This window comes from Rhinoderma darwinii, chromosome 5 (genome assembly GCF_050947455.1).
Source record: "Rhinoderma darwinii isolate aRhiDar2 chromosome 5, aRhiDar2.hap1, whole genome shotgun sequence".
NCBI lineage: Eukaryota > Metazoa > Chordata > Amphibia > Anura > Rhinodermatidae > Rhinoderma > Rhinoderma darwinii.
In genome coordinates, this window is record NC_134691.1 from 188,864,613 (window position 1) to 188,892,446 (window position 27,834).

The 27,834-nt window shown below is 39.5% G+C and overlaps 1 protein-coding gene across 1 annotated transcript in view; it reads right to left on the reverse strand.

Moving 5' to 3' along the window:
* LOC142652532 (uncharacterized) overlaps window positions 1-27,834 on the reverse strand; it is a gene marked incomplete at its 5' end in the record, with an annotated part of 104,298 nt that overhangs the window by 10,039 nt on the left and 66,425 nt on the right. The window contains 9 exons of the mRNA XM_075828178.1: window positions 2,536-2,727; window positions 2,933-2,987; window positions 3,641-3,697; window positions 5,187-5,294; window positions 5,418-5,459; window positions 18,190-18,211; window positions 18,438-18,471; window positions 18,650-18,689; window positions 23,357-23,482. Of these exons, the coding sequence (XP_075684293.1) occupies window positions 2,536-2,727; window positions 2,933-2,987; window positions 3,641-3,697; window positions 5,187-5,294; window positions 5,418-5,459; window positions 18,190-18,211; window positions 18,438-18,471; window positions 18,650-18,689; window positions 23,357-23,482 (676 nt within the window). The remainder of the gene's footprint in view (window positions 1-2,535; window positions 2,728-2,932; window positions 2,988-3,640; window positions 3,698-5,186; window positions 5,295-5,417; window positions 5,460-18,189; window positions 18,212-18,437; window positions 18,472-18,649; window positions 18,690-23,356; window positions 23,483-27,834) is intronic.

Consider the following 27,834-nt stretch of genomic DNA (forward strand, 5'->3'; position numbering starts at 1 on the left):
GTCGACATAGCCGTAGAAGGGCTTGTTTTTTGCGCGACGAGTTGTATTTTGCAATTGCATCATTTTTGGGTGCATATAATATATTGATTAACTTTTATTAACTTTATTTTAGGAAAGAATTGAAAATAAACGGCAATTCCAGCATTGTTTTTCACGGTACAAATTGACGCCGTACACTATGCGGCAAAAATAACGTTACCTTTATTCGATGGGTCGGCACGATTATAGTTATACCAAATATGTAGAGGTTTTGTGTTTTCCTACCTTTGCAGAACCAAAACCATTTAAAAAAAAAAAATTACTTGTTTTTGCATCGCCGCATTTCAAGAGCCGTAACTTTTTTTTTCTCCGTCGATGTAGCTTGTGGGAAAAGGTGTAGTTTCTATTGGTAGTATTTTAGGGTACATGGGACTTATTGATTAATTTTTATTTTTTATTGTGGGAATGGAAGAAAAAAAAAGGATTTTTGCCATTGTCTTTTGCGGGTTTTTTTGGACACTGTTCACCCGGCGGTTTAATTAATGCGTTAACTTTATTGTTCGAGTCGTTACGATTGCGGTGATACCATATATGTGTAACCTTTTTTTTAAATATATATATATATATATATATATATATATATATATATATATATATATATATACTTACTTGGGGAAGCTTTTTACACAACTTTTTGGGGGAAAAAAAGTGGATTTTATTTTATTTTTACTGTAAGCTTTTTATTATATTTTTTTCATAAACTTTATTTAACGGTTTTACTTTTTCAGAGACTGTCGTGCACCATGGTGAGAAGATAGAAGCAGTTTTTACAGCTTCTGACTTCTCTGATCTCTCAGGGCTCAATGAGAGCGGTGTATGGAATAAAACGCAGCTGCCTCTATTGGTCCCGTTGATCATGTGACTGGTCACATGATCGCCGCGATGCTGTTAGTGGCAGGCTGATGCTGGGTCTAACTACACCCAGCACAACCCTAACAGTGACAATAGTCACTATAACAGGGCTGATTACCCCTGTAACTGGGGCTTAAAAATGGCTAAACGGTGTCTGGTCCTGAAGGTTCAAAATAGCCCGGTCCTGAACCGGTTAAACAAACTTGTATAGACTTAGGGTACATAACTAGCAGTAGTGAAGGGCTTAAAGGAGGGCTTGTCTAAAAAAAAACATTCTTCAAATTTGTAGACTCCTATATTGGTAACGTATAATGAACTGGCCAAAGTGTGAATAAAGTTCCTAACTCTGAAGCAAGGGATTTGTTGCCTCAGCCATCTATCAATTAATACCCATTCTAACTCTAAAATTTTAAAACTTTCCAGCCTCTCCATCAGACAACAGGAAAACCAGAAGAAATCAGTTTTTCGAGCAACTGCACCTGCAGAAGTTAGCCCGTAAAAACAGACTGCAACCTTCCTACATCAAGGAAAAGCTAAAGAAACAGGCAGGGAAAGACCACTTCTGTTGAGATCAAGGCCACAGCAAATTTTGTATCTAGTGTGCTACCATAGAAGGGTGGGAGAAATGACCGAAAGGGAACACGGTTGCGACCTAACCATAACAGAATTTTTCAGGGGGATCACCAGGCCACGGCACAAAACCCATGGGATACCATGCAGTGAACCGGTCTGCTGAAGATTACTTACCTTGGAGTTTTTTGGCCAGAATTCCCTGCAGCGTCCAGGGCAGATACGCTGTGTGCTTTAAGGCTACCTTCACACAGGGCAGATACGCTGCGTAAAAGGAAATCGTGAAATAAAAAAAAAAAAAAGGATATTCTTATTATGGCGACGCGCCTCTCCAACATCCTGCAGTCCTGGGATGACATTTCATCACATGTGACCGCTGCTTTGGTCACATGGGATGAAAAGTCATCCCAGGAGGCCGGCCAGGACGAAGAAGCACAAAATTCTGGGTAAGTAAGATTTTTCCGCTGCAAAAAAAGGCAACACCTGCCGTTAGTTGCAGGTTTTACCTCACCATTGAATTAAATGTTTAAAACCCGCAACACAAAAGCAGCGATTATGCAAATACAAGTGACATGCTGTGGATTAAAAAAAAAAAACGCACTGCAGGTCAGTTTCTGAGTGTTTTTTCCGCTCATCATTTAGGCAGCGTGTGGATGAGATTTGTTCAAATCGCATCCACTCTACTGCTACTGTATAATGCTGCAGATTTTCTGCAACTAAATCCATTGTAGAAAATCCACAGTATTTACCCTATGCGTGAATTTACCCTAACGCAGAGTATCCGCCCTGTGTGAACATACCCTTAATCTTTTGTGGTTTCCTGTCCCCGTCAGTTAATTGGAGTTAATCTCAAGCGTGGTGCTGTCATGAGGCAATATTCTTGAAAACTTTAAACTGGCTTATATGATTTGACTCGTCAGCAATTTCTATTTTGAAGTGAAAATGACATAAATGGGTTCAGGATTATAATTATTAGGTTATGGAGGGATATAGAATATTTAGCAATAAAAGAAAAGTTGTTGTAGGGAAATAAAATTATTGCAAATATATATATATATATATTTAAAAACATACCGCTGCTGCTTTCTGGAATCGCATCACTCTGATGAGAAAAATCTTCAGACACTCGAGGTTTGCGTCCCCCACCCATGTTATCTGACCGTTTTACTGGCATGCCATCAAACAAATGCACTTTTGTTTGTGTAGACATGGAAGAAGACGGCTCTTGTGGGTGCCACTGCATCTTCTTTGCTGCAATCTTTAAGCCTTAAAAATATGAAATAAAAAACATTGCACAAGAATAAGCTTAACATTTCCACTTGTTGGTTTTTACTAAAATCATACCTGAAGCATTCTTGCGAATTATAATATGCCTGGCATAAATGATATAAAAATAGCAATATTTTAGCTTTCTTTATTCATTATGCAAGAGCAAAATTATAATTGCCATTTAAACGAAAATATCACATACCTTGGTTTGCAGCACTTTTAGAATGTATGTTTTCATTAATATTTGGAGAATAATCCTAGAAAAAGACACGCCAAAGTTATTATGTAGTATCACTTGTTATAATGTTGAATAACACGTTCACTCACTGTGCATAAATACAAACATAGTGTATGTATCTTCATGGAGCTGATGTAATGATGCAGCTTGGTACTCCATTACTTGAGATAGGTTGCTACTGCTTAGTGTACATGTCTGTATTCAGAACAAGACAAGCTCAAGACGTTTTTGCGCTCTAAATAACGGTAAGATTAGTGACATCAAGTGCACGAAGCATAAAGACAATCTTGCAATGGAGACATCATTATCCATACAGCACGCAAAAATGTACAAAGCAAAGGCATGTAAACTCTGGGTGCAAACGCTTCAGAGTTATGGAGATACAAAGCTGCGTAATTTAATCAGCTTATATTTCCATGATTGATTTTACAGTTTGTACCTATATACAATGCATATTTTGTACTAATTTTGAGTTACGTTATGTGTTTCTCTACATTTACAACAAAAATCCCAGAGTTGTCATATTGTTAATTGAGCTCTCACACTGCAATGAATGCTGAAAGCTTTACTAAATTTGACTGGACTAAAAGATACAATGCAATTCAAAATCAGTACAAGATAAGCAAAGTAAAGCAATTAAACTTAATATGTCATGTACATTTAAGTACCTACCGATGGCGCTGGTGTGGAGTTTGTGAAGGTGCTGTCTGACATTGTGGAATCCAGAACCTTAAAATTTAAGAGAGTTACTGGTCAGTGAAACATGTATTGCTAGAACGGACTAGCCAATCACATCAGACCGGGAAAAAGAAAATTTCTAGTTGTATAATGCAGGGATAATATATTCATATTGACATAATACTTGGAGAAGGCCAACCTTGCAACCATTTTATTGTTCCAATGCATGTAAAATGAAATAGGCCCCATAGAAGCTCAAAACAATTAGATTTTTAGGTTGCGAAGGTAGACCTCCCCTTTAAGGTATACCAAACGTTATTTTAGACATCAGTCCTTCTCCCCATTACTGCCTGCTAATAAGTGACAACCTATGCGGAAATGTAGATTCAGCTGGACCCTGCTGTAAAGATTATAACCTGTTCATAGGCAATACTAGGGATCAAGCCTGAGGTTTGACAGAAGGGTTGCCAGTTTATTTTCTTTTGCCAAGTGGGAGGAAATACCCAATAATCACAGAGGCAGGATCACTGGGTTAGTAAGCATGAGACAACTGCTCCATTCAACGTCTATAGGACTGACCGTAACAGCCGAACGCTGTTCCATTTAAAGTCCTTCTCACCGCAGTGGAGCAGTGAGAAGGAAAGAGGTGGGAGCTCAGGACCGCCGTTCTCGTGATTGGTGGGGGTTCCTACAGTGGAGACCCCAGCGATCATAGGATAAGTGATAATTATCTAGATAGGTGATAATCGTTGATTCTGGTACAACCCCTTTAAAGGGCTTTTTCGATTTTATATAAATAAAGCTTAAATCAAATCATCAGAGCAGAACTAGTAAACTGTACAGGTTTGTAGCATGTGAACATAAGCAAAAGTGTCCCTTCACGGACGGCAAACAAATATCTTGAAAAGGATGAGAAAATGAAATGCAATGTACAATGAAAAGTTGTATTGCATTTTCATTTATACAGGGATTACTCTTGATTTACAAAACCTGGAAAAACCCTTTGATAGTTTTTAAATGTACTATTTCTTACTAGTCCTTTTACAAAGTCATTCCTGTATATCGATCAGTAAATATCTTTACTGTAACAATGGCAACATAACAGTGGTGTACACATCTTTCAGCATCGAATCTACCATTCATCATCTTATTATACTAATAAAATTTGGTAACTCTAGGTTCCCGCTGCATTTTCGGATATGCTTTATGAGTAATCTAGTGTATGGTGAAATCCACCTTACTATAGAATGTACCGCTAAACCACTCATATATATGGAGATGATAAATTGTAGGTTCCTGCAGCATCTGGATGCAATGACCTTAATCACACCAGAGTTCTTAATGGACTTATGAGATGAGGCGAAGGCACTATTAAACAAAAATATCTATAAAACGCCCTTAAAAGGGCTTAACTAATGGGTGTCAAGAGCTCCATTACACAGATCCAAGAAGATCTACAGTTGGGGACAATATTGTTGTTCAGAATAGATTATGTATTATGTTTTTTTCTAGTCATTTTATATAGAGTTGCAGAACTTACATCTAGAGTTTTGTATTTCAAAAAATATTTCTCCAGTTGGTCACTCAGCTGCTGTGTTAAGTTCAGCACTATGGTTGCTTCTTCCCGAGATGAGATCTTGAACTTTTCCTACGAAATGTTAAATTGTATTGTCTTACATTACAATTGGACATTTTTAGAGAAGTAAATAAATAAAAGAAAAAATATATACTATGTAATTAAAACCGGCTAAATAATATCTAGTTAACTTACCGAATAATTTAAAGCCATTTGTCTTTTATCTAAAACTTGAAACTGTAAAATAAATAAACAATAATTATTAGCTGCATATTTAAATTATATTATAGAAAATGTTTTCATCCGGGACTGCATCAAACTAAGATCTAATCAAATTAAAGCTCTGTTCACACTGGAGTCCAGGCTTTCGTTTTTGATTAAACGGAACAAACGTAACAGATCCTAGTGTGCACCGTTGATTTTAATGGAACTTGTCAGGTTTTCGGCTTTACTTCTTTACTGCGTAGCATAGCATAGCAGACTACGCTATGCTGCGTGTCAAAAGCAACACCAATGGAAACTGACTAAATAAAGTCTAACTGAAGCCAAATGATGCCATGTGCCTTCAGAAAAATCCTTTTGAAATCAATGGGGAAGTTAAAGGGAATCGGTCATGACTTTTGTCCCACCACACTCCCAATACAACTACATAAGGGCACGGGAGAGAAGTTTAAGCATACCTACGTCGGCATTCTGGCTGAAAGCAAGACTCTGGATATTAAGTTTTAACCTTCACGTGCCAAATGTGTCCGACTTCTTGCTGTAAACCCTCTCGACTGCTCGAGTGACGGCTCTACTGGTCATGTTCATATGCCATGCAAACCAAGAGGCGTCAGTCAACAGCAGATGGGAGGGGTTACAGCGAAAAGCCTGACACTTTACATTTGCCATGTGAAATTTAAAACGTAATTTCCAGAGTGTTGCTTTCAGCCAGAATGCTGACATAGGGATGTTTAAAGCGACCCTCAGGTCTCCGGACAAAATTATAAATGTGATGGGATATATGGAGTAATATTACCTGGTTCCCTCCGTTTGCCCCCCTATGCGGTGGATATATTGTTTTAGGGTCCTCCTGTGTAGTCTCAAAATGGCCACAGCGCTTCTCAGATGGGGTCTAAGACACACCCCTCGGTTCATGGATTGGACAGAACTGCTCACATAAGCAGCTCTGGTCAATCAGAGAACAGTGGTAGTGTCTCAGACTTGTAGTCCAAGAAGCACTGCAGCCATTTTGGGACAGCACAGAGGGGACCCTAAAATGGCGGATCCACGGCAGAAGGGCACAACTGGATGGCACTGGGTAATATTACTCCATATACACTATCATATTTAAAATGTTGTCCTGGGACCAGAGGGTCGCTTTAATCTGGTCTCCCGAAACCCATATCTAGTGGATTCATGGATTCATCAGTGTGGGGGGACAAAAGTCCGGATACACTCCCTTTGACAGAAACAATTCTCTGTATTTAAAAAATAAAAATGATAAAGTAGAAAAAAAATGCAAGTATGAATAACGTCTAAAGTTATTATAAAACACAAAAGTGTCCTTGCAGGTTGAGCAAAGTAAGTTGACCTGCTACAGAGAATGTGGTTACAATATAATTGTTATCATCTTAGTAATGCATCATCTGACACTTATACAAGAATATCTTCTGCCTTCATGAGCGTAGTCACCTTCTTATCCGTTGAACCTCCAAAACGAAAGGGATTATGTAATATGTGTTTCCTTTTTCAGTAGAGTCAGTACCATAACAGTGCCAACCAATGGCTCCCAGACACAACACTGGACCTCCACGCTCCTGTAACGCATCGTCCTTTTAGTGGCGGCAGCAAAGAGAAGCTCCAGTTTGTGGTACTCTGTCCTATGCGATCAGGCAGAGCACTCGGCGTATAGTATTGCTCCTGCCTAACCATTAACCAGGGGAAGGCACTGCAACCTATCCAGCTGCCTTCTAATGGGGCCTGGGCTCCACAGAACACACAATGCCCAAGCTGAGCATCACTGCTCTAAGGTCTGTATGAAATAGAATTTATTTTCACACTTCTAAATTTGCTGGGATATCACTACTACTGCCCTGACCATTTCTTTATCATTGTATGCAATTTGCAATTAGTTTTTACATGCGGTTTTCAATTATGCAGTTTTTCCTCTATTAAAGTGAACCATAAAAAAAAACTGCAAAAAATGTGACAAAAAATGTACTGAAAAATGCACAGCTTGAAAACATGATACAAACCTGATTTACATGTAAAATCTGGGTGCTGCCCGTTGACTCCTTCTGGTGGCCACAGCCAGGGCCGGCCTTAGGAAAGATGGCACCCCGTGCGAAATGATCTTTCGGCGCCCCACCCCATCATAAAAAAACGTCCCATAAAAAAAAGTATAATGCTCCCACAGTATAATGCCGTATATAGTGCCCCCACACAGTATAATGCCCCTCATACAGTATAATAATATTTAAAAATATAATCTATTATAACCCCCTTCAAGGACACAGTATTATGCCCCCTAAGTGCCACACGCAGTATATTGCCCCCTGTATTACCCCTACACAGTATAATGTCCGCTTAGTGGCCCCCACACAGAATAATGCCCGCCTCTCCTGGCTGCAACACACAGCCCCCCTTGTAGATAGTGCCCCCTGTAGATTGTGCCATACAGCCTCACTCTAGACAGTGCCATAATCCCCCACCACCTCCTTGTAGACAGTGCTATACATCCCCCACCTCCCCCTTGTAGATCGTGCCATACAGCCCCAACCTCTCCCTTGTAGACAGTGCCCGCAAAGAAAGGTACCACTGGAAAAATAAAATTTTCTCAGGGCACCCCTACCAAAAATTGTTTAGAGAAAGACCGAAAACGGCTAAAACCAAGCACTACACTCTTAGGCTGTGTTCACATCAGCATTGGGCTTCCATTTATCGTTTGCGTTCGACATTACCGTTGGATGAACCGATGAACGGAGAGCCAAACGGAAACCATAGCTTCCGTTTGCATTACCATTGATTCCAATGGTAATGCTTCCGTTGCAGTTAGTTTCCGTTTGGTAAAGTTTACGTTTTTTTCTCGAAAACAATAGCAAATTCGACAAACATTGATCAATAAAATGTATAAATTTTACACTGTTATTATGCTGTCTGCAACCGATCTTTATCGTAAAGTCCTCTGACCACTTTTCAAAACAAAACTCGTTGCGATAACGATTATTGCTGGTGAGGAATGTCTAATACATTTTTATGGATGAAACGGATTTCGGTCTACTAAAAAAAACAAAAACATTGTTATAGGTGAATGCATTAGTTTACGAATTTGCACAAATGGATTAAGGTTAGAGTTTGCATAGGGGATAGGAAATTATATAGATATATAATCCCCAATTTAGTTTGCATGCAAAAATCTGTTAACATATTGCTGCGGTTTGCCGTTACTTTAAAACACACAACAGTGAACATAGACATGTGTGATATGTATGAGCTCCTTACATCTTAAAGTGTTTTGCAAAGTACATTTTGGAATGCAAAGCTGTCTGCTTGATAAGCATTTTAGTCGCAAAGTTGAATTTTACACAATTTTTGCTTATAATCAGTTTGATGTAATGTTGCATGAAGATGGTTGTGCATATAAATTGATGAATTTTTATAAACTGCATTTAAAAAAATAAATAAAAAATGAACGCCATATATTGAATCACTTCCGTTTCAGTGTTTTTGAGATCCTTGTGGTATATATAAACTTTGAATGCCTTTGCATGCCTTGATCTATGATTTTTATATCGTTTTTGTGTGTAAGCCGCTGCTTGGATAAAAGTTTTGGGCGCAAATGTAAAATCTAAGGCAACATTTGTTTGCATGAAGGAGGACATGTCTGTAAAAAGCAGGTTAAAACAACTGCGCTCCTCAGGATGTCAGCTTTCAGCAGATATAAAGAGTTTAGGAGTACTTCCACTTTCTGCATGAGGTAAAGCAAAAAAATGCTCAAGGAAAATTCCTCTTACCACCTTAATATATAAAGGTACACTATATGGCCAAAAGTGTGTAGAAACTTCAAGTTATCGAGTTCAGGTGTTCTAGCCATACCAATTACAAACAGATACATAAAATCAAGCACACAGCCAAGTGATCTAGATAGACAAACAATACTAGTAGTATGGGTTGTACTGAATAGCGCAGTGACCACAAGTCAGTTTATGAAATTTCTGATCTGCTCCGATTGAATATTAGTGCTACAATTGTAAAGTGAAAACATCTAAAAAGGCACATCAGCTCAGCCACAAAGTGGTATTCCATGCAAGCTCACAGAGTAGGGCCAAGTGCTGAAGTGCGAGGCATTTCACCTGTCCTCTGTTGCATCACTCTCTACAGAGTTACAAACTGTGAACCAGGAGCTTCACAAAATTGATTTCCATGGTGAAGCTACACACACGCGCCTAAGATCCCATGTGCAATGCCAAGTGGTGGCTGGAGTAGTGTAAAGAACGCCACCACTTGACTCTGGAGCAGTGTAAGCATGTTCTCTGGATTGATGAATCACGTTTCACTATCTAGAAGTCTGGGGGATGAATCTGGGTTTGGCCGATGCCAAGAGAACTCTACCTACCAGAAACCAGAATGTAAAATTTGGTGGAGGAGAGATAAAATGGTATGAGACTGTTTTTCAGAGTTTGGTCTGGGTCTCTTATTTCCAAAAAAAAAAGGTAATTTAAAAAGACATACAACGACATTTTGAACTATCGTATGCTTCTAACTTTGTGGCAACAGTTTGGGTAAGGCCCTTTCCTGTTCCAGCATGAATGTGCCCGCGTGTACAAATTAAGGTCCATAAACACATTGTTTAACAAGTTTGGTGTGGAGAAACTTGAGTGGCCTGTACAGAGCCCTGACCTCGACCCCTATCTAACACCTTTTGGGATGAATTGGAATGCAGAGCCAGATCTTCTCATCCAACATTTTTCTTGACATCAGAATGCTCTTTTGGCTGAATGGACACAAATTCCCACAGACACACTCCAAAAACTTGTGGAAAGCCTTCCCAAAAGAGAGGAGGCTATTATAGCTGCAAGAGTTAACCCAACTCCATATTAATGTCCTTGGTTTTGGAATGGGATGTCCAAAAAGCTCATAGGTGTAATGGTCAGACGTCCACATACTTTTGGCCATAATGTGTTTATATAATTTTGGGATGATATGATAGTGCTGTAGAGCATCCTCCTTGTGTTATTTATTATTTATTTAGTAAAGCACATCATCGATGCTGCGAGCCCGGAGGGTGACCATGGGGTATTTACAAGGGGAGTATGGGCATATTTGCTATTATTGCTCATAAGCAGAAGCCAGAATGTAAGCTTTCCATCTAGTAAAAGTAAAATATGAAACAAAATTCAAAGGCAAAATGCACAAATGTATTTTCAAGTGTGTTTTTTTTCGAAGATGCAAATGGCGCTTTTTAGGGCCATTGATACATGTGGTATAAAAATTCAGTGTATTGTCAGCATTTTACTTGCTGTTAAAAATCCACATTATGCACTGAATTTATTTGACTATAGTATAAGCAACTGGTGCACACACACATAGTTCAAAATAAAAGGTATGAGTCTATTTTTTATATAAAGAACGAAAAAGAAAAAGATTTCCGGACAGAAAACCAGCACTCACTGAGTTACGAAAATATTGCATTTAATCCCCTTAGTTTTAAAGTCTAAGAATGTATAAATACCATTTCCCTGAATAATACCAATTACAATAGTATAACAAACAATTTACAAATGAAAGCATCACCCAAATTGCTTGCCAGGCATTGGAACAGCAGAACCATAATTACCAGAATGGAAAAAACCCAGAATCCTAGTATAATCACTATAGGAAGCAATATATGCACAAGGGGTTATAGAACTATAGAAAACACAGCAAGATTGTAAAATAGTCCTTGTAATGGAATCCGTTAAATGTGGATTTTCCAGACAAAAAATAAGAGCAAATGAAGTGTATAAAGAGATTTGAAGGAGTACATAAACTCATCTATTTGAAGATCTACAGCAGCTCTGTTTCAGCAATGTATGGCCAGGTGATCTGGACTTCAATCCAGGACAACCAAAGTGAACCACATCATGAGTATATTATTCCCCATTCTCAGTCGGATGTAAGATTTCCACTTGCCCTTAGACTCCTTAGTCCCGTCTTGCAGGGAAGAACAAACAGGCCTCACCAATTCAATATCAGCCGGCAGGCGAGCAATGGTCTGGTTTCAAAGTTACATGGTCAGGGAATTTTAGGCGATTTGCCTATGCTCTACAGCTGTCTCGCAACATGCAGTATTTTCGAGACCTGTTAGATCGATAAGCTGGAACATATGGCAGCTGCACGGCATGATGAAGTCTTTTCACGTCCGTCACAAAACAGAAGTGTTTGGCTGACGCATTTCATCCCAGCTGGGATTTCCTCAGGGCCGTTGTGCCTTTAGCATACTAGCACCTTTTATAGTACTCCATTCAAGGAGCAGTACTCCTCCACATAGTAAGTTTCAGAAAATATCACTAAAGTGATTACATTTAGACTATCTTGGTCAGTAGAATACAAAAAGTATCACATAAATTCCAAAGCAGTAAAACGCTTGGTAAATAAATCTATCCTAACAGGAAATTTGCACCTATTTGAAAAACCAGGAGTCTCCCAAAATTTGGGCTTCTCTTATATCGAAGAAGGACTTAGAACAAAATTTAAATAACATGATGAGTATACAGGACATCAATATTAATATCATTTCAAGTCCAAAGGACAAACCTATCAATGGAATAGGTATTTTCTCCCAAAAAATAAATAAACTGGAATATCAAGAAAATTTGCCGCTTTGCCGATGCGGTAGGTAGTAGGGATGTCACGATACCAGAATTTGGACTTCGATACCGATACTTCGTTTAGTATTGCGATTTCTATACCAATTTCGCTACTTTTGCCAACAGTAATAAAAAAAAAATTCTTCCGTTTTCTGAGGTGAGGCGCGACGTGTGATGAATTTTGAACGCGCCTCACATTAATAGTAATTAATCCCATCGTGTTTCTCAGTCATAATGGGTTAATGTGCGAGGTACATGGTGGGGTTAATTACTATTAATGTGAGGAACATGGAGGTTAAATTCATCGCACCTCACATTAATAAGTGAATGAAAGCAGTGTTTATTTATTTTTTTTTACAGCGTACACATCATAAATGATGCAAAAAATTGTTGTGCGCGTCATTACTGAATGTGTGTATTTTATGTATTGAGACTTATTTTAATGTTTATTGTAAAAAAGGTGAATGTGTATTTTTTAAAAAATTTAACAATACTTTGTTTTTACTTTATTTTTAAACTTTAATGTACTGACATATATCAGATATGTGCCAGTACATTAGCCTGTGGACAGATAGCACACAGGCAGTTGTTAGGACATACTTGGGTATGTCCTAACAACATGAAATATGGTAAGACAGCCCTGGGGTCCGTCAATAGACCCTGGGCTGTCTGCCCATATATGGTATGGCCCTCGATCGCGTCACATGAATTCCCTGTGACGCGATCCAGGGGCATCCCCCCTTCTCATTTTCTCCTGAATGCTGCAGTCAGCTGTGATCGCAGCATTCAGGAGAATAGCGGCGGAGATGAGAGGTTTCTCTGGTCTCCGCCGTTATAGAGCGGGGCTGCGGCTGTGTAATACAGCCATTGCCCCGCTCCTGACAGGAAGTGCGCGCGCGGTCAGCATAAGGAGGTGCGGCCGGCGCTGCACTAATGAGCGGCAGTTCAGGCACTGAGGACAGAACATGGGGGTGTTTTGTAGTGCGCCCGCCATGTTCTGTCTCCAGTGCCGCCGCTCATTAGTGCAGCGATGGCCGCATCGCATCATCCTGACCCCACGAACTTATCATAACTCAGGAGCGGGGCTGTGGCTGAATTACACATGTATTACACAGCCGCAGCCGCGCTCCCATACATTCATGTATTACTATACTGAGCTGTGCGGCTGCGCAGCGAAGTATCGAAATACAGGAAATAGCGGTATCGAACCGTTTAGGGATGCACAGTATCGAAACAGTATCGAAGTTTCGATGCACCGTGCATCCCTAGTAGGTAGTAGTACAGCTTCATTCTGCATGACTACAGGTGCAAAGCCTTTCATCTCCCTACTAATATCTCCATCCGTATGTTCTTTCTATGTGCATGTCAGTCTTCACTGCAGTTCTGGCATTTTATTCATGAACTAGGCAGCTCAAGATGAACAGAACTGGAGACCCCGCCTATATAGGGGAGTGCTGTAGGGAATCTAACAGAAGGAGTGTCTAAGTGGTAAATTTCAGTATCCATAGACTTCAAATTTAGAAAACATCCCAAACACAACTAAAAATTATACAGGGCCAATTTTATCCTTTTATTTTATTTTTCCCTCTTTGCATCCTGGCGCTCCTTTCCTTTTTCATTTTTTGTTCGACGTTGCTGTATGAGACATTGTGACACTGCAGGTTTTTTTTTTTGCTATTATTATTACAGCATACACCGATCATCATACATGATGATGTAAATCTATTGTACAGGTTGTTACTGTCGTGACAATACCAAATACGTAATTTTTTTAATGTTTTGGGACTTCTATTTAAAGAAGTTTATTGTAAAAATAAAATTGCATTTGTGGGTATTTCTTTAAACATTACTCTCTTTTAATTTTGATGTTTGTTTGCCATTACATTAGCCTACATACTGATGGTACACAGGCAGTTGTTAGGGCATGCCTAAGTAGACAGCACTAGATACCTAGTCAGATAGCCATGGGGTTCTTCAATGCCCATAGAATGTGTGTTTCTCCACTGCGTCACAGGTATTTCCAGTGACGCAAACAGAGGGGGTTCTCCATTCACTCTTTTGCCTCTAAATGATGCAACCCAAATAGGTTACGGCAATCATGGGGTTAACGACAGAAATCAGAGGTTTCCCTGATCTCCACCGTTATAACAGGGCTGCGGCTGTGTATTACAATTGTTGCCCCTCTCCCAATTGCACGGGCACACCTGCTGTGCCTGTGTGATCAGCATGAGGAATATGCTCGAAAATGCTATGGATTTTTTAAAATCACAAAAATGAATATTCCAGTTTACATGTATTAATTTAACACTACATTGTAATAGGGCTCTGAGCTCTGTTTCTTTGATACACAGATCTTTTGTAATCAAATTTGGTAAATACATACATTTCTGCTGATGGATTATACCATGGTCATCAGCAATTGGCGAAAATTAGTATTAGGGTGATGAAACATCACGGGCATTCGCATTTTATATAACCATAGAAATACACTGTTCAGCCATAACATTTGAACCATCTGCCTAATATGCTGTAGGTCCCCCTCATGCCGCAAAAATAGCTGAACTATCGAGGCATGGACTCCACAAGACCTCTGAATGTGTTATGTGGTATCTGAAGAGACGTTAGCAGAAGCAGATCCTTGAAGTCCTGTAAGTTGCGAGGTGGGGTCTCCATGGATCAGACTTGTTTTTCCAGCAAGTTTCGATGCACTGTGTGTTCTGACACCTATCATAGCAAGCTACAGTTACTCTTCTGTGGGATTAGACCAGACAGGCTAGCCTTCTCTCCCCCTGTGCATCAATAAGCCTTGGGTGCCCATGACTGTTCACTGGTTTTCCTTCCATGGACCACTTTTGATAGGTAGTAACCACAGCATACGGGAATCACCCCACAATTCTTTCCGTTTTGGGGATGCTCTGACCCAGTCATATATCCGTTACAATTTTGACCTTGTCAAAGTCATTCAGATTTCCTGCTTCCAGTGGTTTTGTTATGGCTAAATGGTATATATACTTTACAGCTCTAAAGTACCTACAACATCTAAGAACTGAAGCAATAATTATAGGAATGGATCAGAAAAAAATAGAAAGATTAAAAGATAGTGTACCTTTTTGTTTGTTTGGAATTCCTTTAAAATGTCAAATGAAAATTGCATATGTACGTAGACTTTTATAAGGGCTAAAATCACACATGCAGTGTTTTGAAAGAAACACAGAAGTGGATCCAAAAACAGAGGAGAGATATCAGTCTTTCCTTTATGATTTTCATTTTTTAGGATCCACTCCTGTGTTTGTCTCGATAACGTGCATCAAAAACTACACGTGTGATTCCAGACGTTTTTTTATATTTTCGTTTTTCAGATTCAAATGTACTTGTTTTTTTTTTAGAATTGTATTAATTTTTAAGTTACGGCCCAGGAAAGATGCCATCTTTCAGGTTTGCACTTCTATTATTATAGATTTTTATTAGCTTATGTTTTGTGCACTTTGTGTTTTGACAGTGGCCTGAGAGTCTGCAACAATGGAATCCGTCTGTCATTGTGTTGAAAGACTTTGCATTCTGTCATTTGTTGGGGAACTTAAATTCACACCCACTAAAGTAAATTGCAGTCCAACAGAACAGGAAAAGGTTTATCTCATTCAACAAGTAGTTAACCTGCCTCTTCTCCTTGATATTGATCAGGCTCTGTTCAAGCTGTTATCGAGGCTTGCGTTTCTAAGTAAATCACAACATATCCATTTGTAACAGATCGGAGGCCAAACTGATGACATTTATCTTAATGGTATTTGTAAGGTTTCCATTTTTTTAAATATTTTTACTGGGTAGAATAGTGTAGCAGACTACGCTATTCTGCCAGAAATCAATGGAAACCTAACAGAACCGAACTAAAGACAGTTGTTGGCATGAAAGTCCCATTTAAATCAACGGGACATTAACAAAAACAATTCTCTGTGTTTTTCTGTTAAAATGACGGAACAGAAAAATGTTAACAAAACTTTAATGAAAGACTCCACAAGCAAAGTTAAAAGCGTACCTCCACTGTCACTGAAAAATTATTGTAGTGCAGGAGTGTGCGCAATAATCGTTCATTAAAATAACTTGCATGAGCGATTTTTCTTCTAGCAGCAGCAGAACGGTTGCCAGCTATAGGATTCAATAGTGCTGGCGACCGCTTTGCATACGAGAGCCATGGAGACGAGCAGGACGCTCTGTCTCTAACTGCAGAGTTATGAGCCGCTGGAAGTACAGACTATAGGCGGTCCGTACTGCTGCTAAAAGCAGAATCACTAATACAAGTTATTTGGAAAAACTACTATTGTGTACACTCCTGCACTATAAGGCCCCATGCACACGACCGTGCCCGCAGTCGCGGCCCGCGATTGCGGGCACGGCCGGCCGCTGACTGACAGCCGCATTTTCGGGCCGTGCTCCCATACAAAGTATGGGAGCACGGCCCGCAAAATGCGAAAGAACGGACATGTTCCATAATTGCCGGAACATTTCCACGGCACTGACACCCTTCCGTAGTGCTATGGAAAGGTTTCAGTGTTCAATGACAGTGAATGGCTGCGTTTTTGCGGACCGCAATTGCGGTCCGCAAAAACGGAGGTTTTTTGCTGTCGTGTGCATGGGGCCTAATACTTTTTCACTGAAAGTAAAGGTACGCTTTAAGAGTTAATAGCTATTAACCCCTTAATGACCAGCTAAATTTTTCTGTTTTTGCCTCTCTGACTTTCAGCAGCCATAACTTTTTTATTTTTTCATTGACGTGGCTGTATGAGGCCTTGTTTTATGCGAGAGAAATAGTATTTGTTTTTTTCCCACAGTTTGGGGGTAAAAAAAATTACGGCGTGAATATAGGAAAAAGCGATTCTCGGAATAGTTTTTTTTGTTTCTTTTTTATCCCGTTCACAGTTCACCCTAAATAACCCATTAGATTGATTCTTCAGGTTATTACGGTCGTGTAGATACCTAATATGTGTAGGTTTTTTGTTTTTATTTAGTGTAGAGGCAATAAAATGTATTTTATGCAAAATAAAGACTCTTTTTGGGACTTTTTTTAATTTATTTATTTGTGTTGTTACTTTTTTTTTTAATCCCATCAAGGGATAACTTTATTTGTAACTTTTTTTTTTTTTACTTGTAATATATTAGCATACTCCTGTATGCTAATACATGACACTGTGTCACTGTGACACAGGCTGCTGATCGGGCAGCACATAGTGTGCCCGAACAGCAGGCACACAGAACAGACAGCCCTGGGGTCCTTTGTAGGTCCCCAGGGCTGACTGCAGAGGGATTCCCCGATGTTTGATCGCATCACCGGAATCCCGGTGATGCAATCAAAGAGGGGAATTCCCTTTGATCATGCTGCGGTCACGGGCCGCGGTAATCAAAGGGTTAAACAGCTGGGGTCCGAATGTTTGCCGACCCCAGCTGTGTTCAGAAGGCTGCTCTAAGATCAGGAGCTGTAAGTTACAGCTCCTGCTTAGAGGATGAGCGCTCACACGAGCGCTCATCAGCCTCTCCAACAGCGACGCCAAAAGACGTCCCTGTAGACTAAGCACCTGCACCGCCTGATGTCAAAAGACAGTGGGCGGTCAGGAAGGAGTTAAACAACTGTTTCTTATGTTCAGTACTCTTATTTGATTAACGATAACATTTCATTAAAAAAAAAAAAGTATACTGAAATATTGCCATCTGTATAGACTATGATTGTGGATCATAGCTGCCAATTGAAACTGGCTGGCCACACAGACGTGCATTTACACCACATCATATGCCTTAACTCACACCAGATCTGATGCCTTGGTACACAACTCCTACTTCCTAAGAGCCAAAAGAGGAGAAGTCTCAGGTCGTCCTGCAATCACTACTGCGGAACATTGGAGGTGGGTAATAACAAAGATGAACATAAGGTGTCGAACACAACTTAAAAAAAAAATAAAAAATTGTTTCCATTTGAAGAGAGCCATATGTCACTGGGTTTAATTCTTTTATTTGGGTACATAGTCAGTACCCAAAACATACTACCTGTGAAGATGACCTCTTTCCTTGCAGAAACCAGATGCTTCAGTACCTATTTTGTGCTACAGAATCAAAGACATAATAAATTCACGTGGGCAAAATGTACTTACTTTTTTCTGTTCAAGATCATACCTGCAATGAAAGGAAAAAGAAAACCCACTATCAAATGAATGCAAATAATGAAAGTTTTAGCTATTTACAGCGCACAAAAATGAAGTTACTACTTGATACAGTAACTTAACGTAATGATTATTTTGGTAGCGAAAAAGCAAGTCTCTTTATTTCCATTATATTTTATTTGCTGAATAATTACCAAAGTCACTTCGTATATGATAAAAAATTTAATTTAAACACTTACTCTAATCTTTCTTCTTGTTCAGTTATCCAGTTGTCTACAAAAAAAAAGCATATTAAAAAAGGATCAAATATATTAAGACGGCTGAAAATATTGAGTAATTCACCTTTGAACATGCAGCAAAAAGAAAAAAAAGATTTTTCATTTATGTGTTGTGAATGGACAATAAGCAAAAAAATAAAAATATCTGCAACAATTTCATGCTCCTAACCAACCTTGTGCTTTCTTCATATCGGCTGCTGAAACACATTCCATCTAAAAACAATAAAAGCAGTGTGTTAAATGTACTATTGAAAGTATGCATCCACTCCATCATAAGATATCAGGCTTACTAGGATGCAAAACCATTTTATCTGTATGCTTCAAGTCTGGGCAAAACACATTTGATGACCTTTGTGTTTCATGTCATACTTCTACTTTCCAGGATGACAACGGCAGGATAAATGGGGAGACATGTATGTTTGATAATATGTTGAACTCTGACTGGCTGGAAAAATGATCAATGTCAATCTTATAAAAAAAAATTGTGTCATTATTTGGAAAGACGGCTAAATTGCACATCCTGTTAGTAGACAAGTAGGGCACAATAGAGGGGGACTTTCTGGTCTAGAGGGGAGGCATCTTCAAGTATCAGGCAAGCAATGATAAAGCAACTAATTATTATTTTTTTATCTGGGGAATTTATATAGCAATTTCACACTACAGAGTTTGTTGCTTCACGCATGTGAATGATTCTACATGCAATGAAATCTTAAAAGTGGTTGTTAAGCGAATAAAAATTCATTATAAACCAGCTCACAATGGCATAAAAAAAGCCATACTCACCGATCCCCTGCCACTCCCATACCATTGCTGCCTTCCTTGTCCCCTGCCGGTCTCTATTTCCTGCTTCAGCGATGAAGCCCCAACACAGAGACTTGACCGCTGGGAGGATAAGATTTTATGAATTTTTGACTTGTGCACACCATTGTAAGCTGGTTTAAAAATATTTTGCTGCGTTTTATGTCCGCGGCACTCAATGCACTCAAACGCAGCGAAAATCGACGTGCAGGCAGAGGAAAATCTGCCTCAAAATTCCAAACTGAATTTTGAGGAAGATTTTCCTCCTGCAAAAAACTCTGTGTGAACCCAGCCTAAACATAGACTCTGCTCCAGTTGGTACAAAAAATGACAAGAGTTTTCATATTAACACAGGGTAGGACTTCAAAAATTGATTAACGTCATGGAAAGCCAGTGCTTCCCGCAAATAGTCATATACGTACGACAAACGGATGGCACCGGCTCAGAAGCTGCTGCAATGGCGGGGACCGAAGTTAGCTGTGTGGCACTACCTACAGGGGGGCTGTGGCAGTATCTACAGAGGGAAGTGTGTGGAAAAAATGTACAAATAAAATTCATCAGTTTTTCAAAATCGGCCGTTAAAAACGGAAGCACGGCCCGGAACGGAAACAAAATGGATGCAAAACAGCAGAGAAAAACGGACCAAAACAACCGCTTATATCGGCCGACACTCAGACCCTCGTGTGAATAGAGCCTAAAACTTGCCCATTTGAAGGTAAAATATTTACATTTTATTATCCTCCGATTTATTTTTATTGAATCGGCACCTCTTGATAGTTGTTATTCATCAAGTTCCAGATACTATGAGCTGTATAGAGTTACAATACAATGTAAGTGAACCCTTAGGAATTACCTGGATTTTTGCATTGATTATTAATAATATGTGGTCTGATTGTTATCTAAGTCACAATTATAGACAAATACAATCTAACTAATAACACACAAATAGTTGTGTTGTTCAGGTCTTTTATGGAGCACATTGAGTAAAGATCCACAGTTCAGGAAGAAAAAGTTTGGGAACCCTTGAATTTAATAACCTCTAAATCAGCCTTTAGCAACAATCACCTCCACTAAATGTTTGCTGTAGCCGTAAATAAGATTTGCACAATGTTGAGAAGGAATTTTGGACCAGTCCTTTGTGCAAACGCGTTTCAGGTTTTGCCACAGCATTTTGATAGGGTTAAGAACGCTCCGAAAAATAAATCACCTTTTTCAACTATTCTTTAGCTTATTTACTTGAATGCTTTGGGTCATTGTCTTGTTGCATCACCCAACAACTCTTCAGCTTGAAGTTATAGAGGCTCTTTCAACACATCATAAGTGGCCTATCTTCTACATAATGTGATCGGCACTGTAATGTAGATTACAGCAGTGTTTTTTATTTAGAAAAACGATCATTTTTTACGGAGTTATGACCTATTTTAGCTTTATGCTAATGACTTTAATAGACAACTGGGCGTGTTTTACTTTTTGACCAAGTGGGCGTTGTAAAGAGAAGTGTATGATGCTGACCAATCAGCGTCATACACTTCTCTCCATTCATTTACTCTGCACATCGTGATCTTACTAGATCACGATGTGCAGTCACATACAAACACACTAACATTACTGAAGTGTCTTGAGTTAATAGACATCACCTCCAGCCAGGACGTGATGTCTATACACAATCCCGACGCGTGATCACGCTTGCTCTGCTGTCAGTCACACACAAACGTTACCGAAGTGTCGGGATTGTGAATAGACATCAAGTTGTCTACAATGCTTTTGTAGAATTTTCCAGCTGTCTTCTGAAAGTGGTTTGCCTCGAGGAATGGTTCATACTAACCAATCTTTCTTGAGAAAACATTTGTCAGTAACTAGGCTTTGCGTGCTTTTATTTAAAGGGGTTTTCCGAGTTAAAATGTGTATATGTTAATGCTTGTAACTTATGAATGCAAACACGTTTGTAATGTACTAACATTTTCCAAATTGGCCCGTTTGTAGATGCTGCCGTGGGGTACATGACGGTTCCTTGCTGTTACCGCACATGCGCGTTACTGGCTGTACAACAGAACAGCTCATACACAGCACGTCACTAGTGACATGTCGTATACCCGGAAGAAAATTGATGACAAACACAGCGGCCAGAGAATGACGTCACTAGTCATGTACCCCACGGTAGCATCTGGAAAAGGGACCAATTTAGAAAATGTAAGAACATTACAAATGTATTTACATTCATAAGTTACAAGCATTAACACTTACACATTACAACTCGGAAAACCCCATTAATGGACAATGCACCTGTGAAACCCACACTTCCAATGTAATCTCCTTAAATAAAACAGCTTTTGGCCAAAAAATCTGTGTTAACGGAAAAGCCATTAACACAGAGGTTGACTTAAGGGCCTTTTACACCGGCCAACAATAGGCCGTTGGAGCGAGCGCCAATCAACGAGACATCGTTGATCGGCGCTCGCTTGCTCCTGTCACACAGAGCTATGGATGGGGACGAGCGGTCGTTACTCCGATCGCTCGTCCCCATCCATTATTATCATGTCGGCAGCGTGTCTCCCTGTTTAAACAGGGAGATGTGCTGCTGACAACGATAATATTTTAGTTTTTTAAAACGATACGACCAGCAGATGATCGAGCGTTTGCTCCTTCATCTGCTGATCGCTGCCCTGTTTACACAGGGCAATTATCGTCAACGAGCGTTATATAAACGCTCGTCTGCACGATAATCGCTCCGTGTAAAAGGGCCTTATAGAGGCTCTGTCACCACATTATAAGTGCCTATCTCCTACAAAGGAGATCGGCGCTATAATGTAGCTGACAGCAGTGCTTTTTATTTAGAAAAACTATCTATTTTAAACCACTTTATTAGCGATTTTTAGCTTTATGCTAATTAGTTTCTTAATGCCCAAGTGGGCGTGTTTTTACTTTCGACCAAGTGGGCGTTGTACAGAGGAGTGTATGACGCTGACCAATAAGTGACCAGTCAGCGTCATACACTCCTCTCCATTCATTTACACAGCAGCATCGCGTTCTTACTAGAACATGATGTGCAGACACATACACAGACATTAACGTTAATCAAGTGTCCTGATAATGAATATACATTACCTCCAGCCAGGACGTCATGTGTATTCAGAATCCTGACACTTCTGAATCTTTTCTGCGAGATTCCAGCAAGCCACGCGTAATCTAGCGAGATTACGATGTAAACGAGATTTAGTTTCCCTTGCTGGAAATCTCACAGAAAAGATTGAGAAGTGTCAGGATTCTGAATACACAGGACGTCCAGGATGGAGGTAATGTATATTCATTATCAGGACACTTGATTAACGTTAAGGTCTGTGTATGTGGCTGCACATCGTGTTCTAGTAAGAACGCGATGCTGCTGTAAATGAATGGAGAGGAATGTACCCACTTGGTCGAAAGTAAAAACACGCCCACTTGAGCATTAAGAAACTCATTAGCATAAACCAAAATCGCTAATAAAGTGGTAAAAATAGATCGTTTTTTTAAATAAAAAGCATTACTGTCACCAACATTATAGCGCCGATCTCCTTATGTAGGAGATAGGGCACTTATAATGTGGTGACAGAGTCTCTTTAACTTTTCTCCCTGCACTGAGCCTGTTTACTCACTGTGATCAATAAAACACAAACAGTACAACGGTTTATGTCTGATTAGTTTAGTTAGATTGTCTTTAAATGGACTTGGATAACAAACACAATTACCCCACATTTTCTCAGTAATCACTGTAGAAACCCATGTTATTCAAAAGGGTTCACTTTCTTTTTGTTGCAACTGTATTCTACTGTTCAGGATTAGAGTGGTTATAACATAACCTTTAATAAAAGTAATGAGATATTTTTGGTTCCATAAAATTCAACATACAAAACAGAAAACAAAAACTTTATATTGAGGATCATGGCAGTACCAGCAGGGGGACCCCCATTGATAAGGCAGTTATGGCATATCCTAGCAAACGGTTACAATCTTGTGTGTGGCAATGAAATCGATTAAAATGAAACTGCATATGAACCTATTCCAAGGTAATGTTCCATAACTGATAATACAATGCGGAGTCTTACTTTAATACCCCGAGTTCCTTCTGCACGTTCAATCTCTTTTGCATAATCCTTAAGTAGCTTGACAAGCTGGGTTTTGTGATGACATGATCTTTTTAAACTTTGAAACACTGAAAAGTAATGTTTTTCCTGCAATTAAAAAGCATAAACCTATATGAGATATTTATAGCACAAAAATGCGAATACAAATATAGCCGACATAGTATTCAGAAGCAAAGCAACAAGGATAAGAGCATTAGCCAGAATTTGGAACACATGCCATAAATATACAACATATGTTAAATTTTACAGTAATTTTTATTGTCATCTTCCATTTTCGTCAATGAATCGTACTTGATTACAACAGTGTGTGCTATAGCCACAAGATATCACTAGCTTACTAAATAAAACATTATGACTTAACCCGTTCCCGACATTTGTCGTATGGATACGTCATGGAAAGCCAGTGCTGCCCACATTTTGCCGTTTCCATACAACAAATGGTGGACACTGGCTCAGAAGCTGAGTCGGTGCCACCATCCCCTGGTGTCAGCTGTATGACACCCTGCTGTAATGGCGGGGACCGAAATCAGCTCCGATTCCCGCCATTAACCCCTTAAATGCAGCGGTCAAAAGCGATCGCTGCATTTAAGGGGTTTGCAGCTCATCGGCACCCCAGCAATGAAATTGCCGTGGTGCCGGTGGCTGCAATGGCAACCGGAAGCGTAATACTGGCCTCCCCAGTCTGCCTAGTATGGAAGCCTTGCATGCCCCGCCCGGAGGCGGGGGCTAAAAGGCTTCCGTAGCAGATGAAAAGATGGCGGTGTATGTTAGCTGTATGTTACAGCTGACATCCACCTGTAACGGCAGGAACCAGAGCTAGCGCCGATCGCGGCCATTAACTCCTTACATGCAGCGATCGCTTTCACTTAAAGGTTGGTAGCAGATCGGCAGCCTTGCCATGGGATCGCAGGGCGGCCGACTGCCGCTACGGCAACAAGAGGCCTAAAAATGACCTCCTGCTCTGCCATTACGGAAGCCGATTAGGCCCCGCCCGAAGGCGAAGCCTAATCGGCTTGCGGTCAGTGAATGACTAACAGATCTAATAGATTGCACTACGCAGGTAGTGCAATGTATTAGAAAAAATGGGACTAAAAAAAAAAATGGGACTAAAGTGGGACTAATAAAAAAAAGGGTAAAAAAAAATAAAAAAAAGGCTTATTTTTTCTGTCGCCATGTTGTGAGAACCATAACTTTTAAATTTGCCCGTCGATGGAGCTGTAAAAGGGCTTATTTTTTGTGAGACGAGCTATAGTTTTTATAGGTACCATTTTTGGATACATGCGACTTTTAAATCACTTTTTATTCCAATTTTTGTAGGGCAAAGTGACAAAAAAAAACCACAAATTCTGGCATTGTTTTTTTACACCGTTCACCGTGTGGAATAAATAACATAATATTTTTATAGTTCAGGCCGTTACAGTTGCGGCGATACCAAATATGTATGGTTTATTTTTTTTCAATAGTAAAGGACTTGATAAGGGAAAAAGGGCGATTGTGTTTTATTTTATTACTTGAAACTTTTATTGCATGTTTTACATAGTTTTTTTGAACGTTCTTTTTACAAAAGTCATTTTAATTGTGCATAAATCGGTAAAACTTTAAAAAGTGCTATAAATTTGGTATCGCCGGAATCGTACTGACCCGAAGAGGAAAGTTAACATGTAATTAACAACGCATGGTGAATGCTGTATAAAAAAAGACTATGCCAGAATTGCTGTTTTTTGGCCACCTTGCCTCCCAAAAAAAATAGGATAAAAAGTGATCAATAAGTCGCATGTACACCAAAATGGTACCAACAATAACTACAGCTCGTCCTGCAAGAAAACAGCCCTCATACTCCTACGCTTATGAAGAAAATAAAATAAATTAAGGCTCCAATACGTCAGAAAAGAAAGAATATGCAGTCGTGCAGGCCCAAAGGGAACATTTCTTCTGTTTCAAGACACGATTTATCAATGCCCTAAAATGAGGGAACCAGGAAGGTAAGGGCCCAAATATATCTGCTGGAAGAGAGGGTGCTCGTATTATACCAGGACAACACTTTCCCAGCAAAATTCCCCAAACAGCAAAGGTGCAGATTGTGGACCAAAAGGGCATAAGAAAGGGCACCAGCGTGGCACTGGCTTGTGCATAAACCCCATTATTATACTACTTGACTATGCCGCTAATATACTCCACCTAGCTTAATTATAAACTGAAATATCAGTAATACCCAAACAAAACTACTTCAAAGCAAAACCCACGCTCCAAAAGCCAAATGGCACTTCCTCCCTTCTGAGCCTTACAGTGTGCACAAACAGCTGTTTACTTCCACATATTTGGCATCGCCACACCCAGGAGAACCCTTTTAGCAATTTTTTGGGGGGTTTGTCTCCAGTAGCACCAACTGGGCACAACATATTTGCCACTGAAATGGCATATCTAGGGAAAAATAAAAATGTTTACTTTGCACCATCCGCAGTTCATTCATTTATGGAAAAGACCTGTGGGGTGAAAATGCTCACTACACCTCTAAATACATATAAACATATGTCTCAACAGGAAAATGGTTATGAGGGCTAGGTCACCAGCATGTGCGGATTTAAACCTCCCTTTGTCAGAATAGAAACTCCAAGATAATTATGAAAAACACTAGAAACAGGAGTCATGCACTATTGTAATACAATTTGCCAATGGCATAGAAAAATAATTTTTATTGGACAATACAAAATACATAGAGTTAAAAAAGACTACAAATCTGAAGACTGTACACCTCCCAAGTGATGAGGATGAACCTAAAGGAACCGCTCCTTGTATGGCAGTTGCAGGAGGGAAGAGCTTAACTAACAGATAGCAAATACTAACTAGGACTAAGGCAGAGAATACAAAAAAGTAGTACTCGGTATATAAGTTAGGGTATGCAAATGTAAGTAAGTACCAGCATACATACAGCCAGAGTCACAAAAGTAAACGAAGGTAAATATTGTGAATGGATTCCAAACTGAGCAAAACAGTATGTGCTCTCAAAGAATCCTCACAAAAATAGACAAAGTCTTCCCAGAATATTATCGCCACAAGAAAGGAGCAGGTAAATATGTACAGCACAGCATAGAGTGTTACTAACCCATATGGTTCCTGTAGTTCAGTATCTTCCAGAGTACAGAGAGACCCCGACGCGCGTTTCGCGTGGATGGCTTTTTCAAAAGGGGTATACTAACTACAACTAAAGCCTTCCACTTTAAATATGCCTGAGCAACCCGATCAGCTGTTAGGATTTGACCAATGGGATCTCCCCGGCCGTGCCTGTCAGGCTAAGACACCGCGAGACTCACGCACCTGAGAGCCGAGCTCCCACTGCGCACGCGCGGCTCCGGAAACCACGCATGCGTAGAAGAGAACAAACGGCAGACAGAGCTAAAGCCAGCGGTGACGCGCCTGACAGGCAGGGCCGGTACAAACACTCATAGAATGAGACACCCAGGGTAAGTTCCAAATTGAAACAGATTTTAATGCTCCGGAAAGATAAATAAAATAAATAAAAGATACTCTGTTATATACATTTCTAGTGGGACAAAAATTAAGGAAGACTATGTAATATATCAAAGACCCCCAGAGGGGGGAAGGGAATAGTGACAAGTGACAACCATAAACGCAGTGATAAACAAATACAATATAGAAATCAAATAAATAAATAAACATTTATCATTTCATATAAATAAATTAATAAGCTGAAAGTGCACAGAAATAAATCCCTAATAAACTAACATAATAATGTTATGTTAACAGCATACGATGCTGAAAAACAACAACAGTGAAAGGCGCCCCCACCGCGAGGAGGGGGATATATTGTAACTGACTAAACAGTGACATTATATATTTACTCCAAAAATTATATCAATCCTACAACATTTGAATAGAACAAACATAATGTGATTATTTGTAATAACAGTGAATAAAAAATAAATAATAAATAAAAAATAAAAAATATAAAAATAAAATAAAAAAATATAAATATAATAGTGAAGAATAAATAAAAAACGTTATTATAAAGTGTAATAGAATGTCCCACAGCGTATAGAGACGTTTAATACGACTCCAAACAGATCCGTACAACAAAGATTGGAGTCCCGCAACACTCTTGACAGATGCCTCAAATATCGATCTCAGGTCAGTATAAATGTATATGATCAGACACGGCAAAAGTGGAAGACTAGAAGAGGAAAAATTAAAAATTAATAGACATACAGTATAAACACACAAAATTTAAAAAATGGTAGGAGAATTATAGGAAGGACGCAAAGCTAAGTGTCTCATTCAGACCAACAGGGGCCATTGTTCCAAGGGTGATAATCCACTTGCACTCCCTCTGAGCTAACAATTTCTTGACATCCCCACCTCTGATACCACAGATCACCCTGTCTATCCCCCATGCTTTAAATGATTTTGGATCACCTGCATGA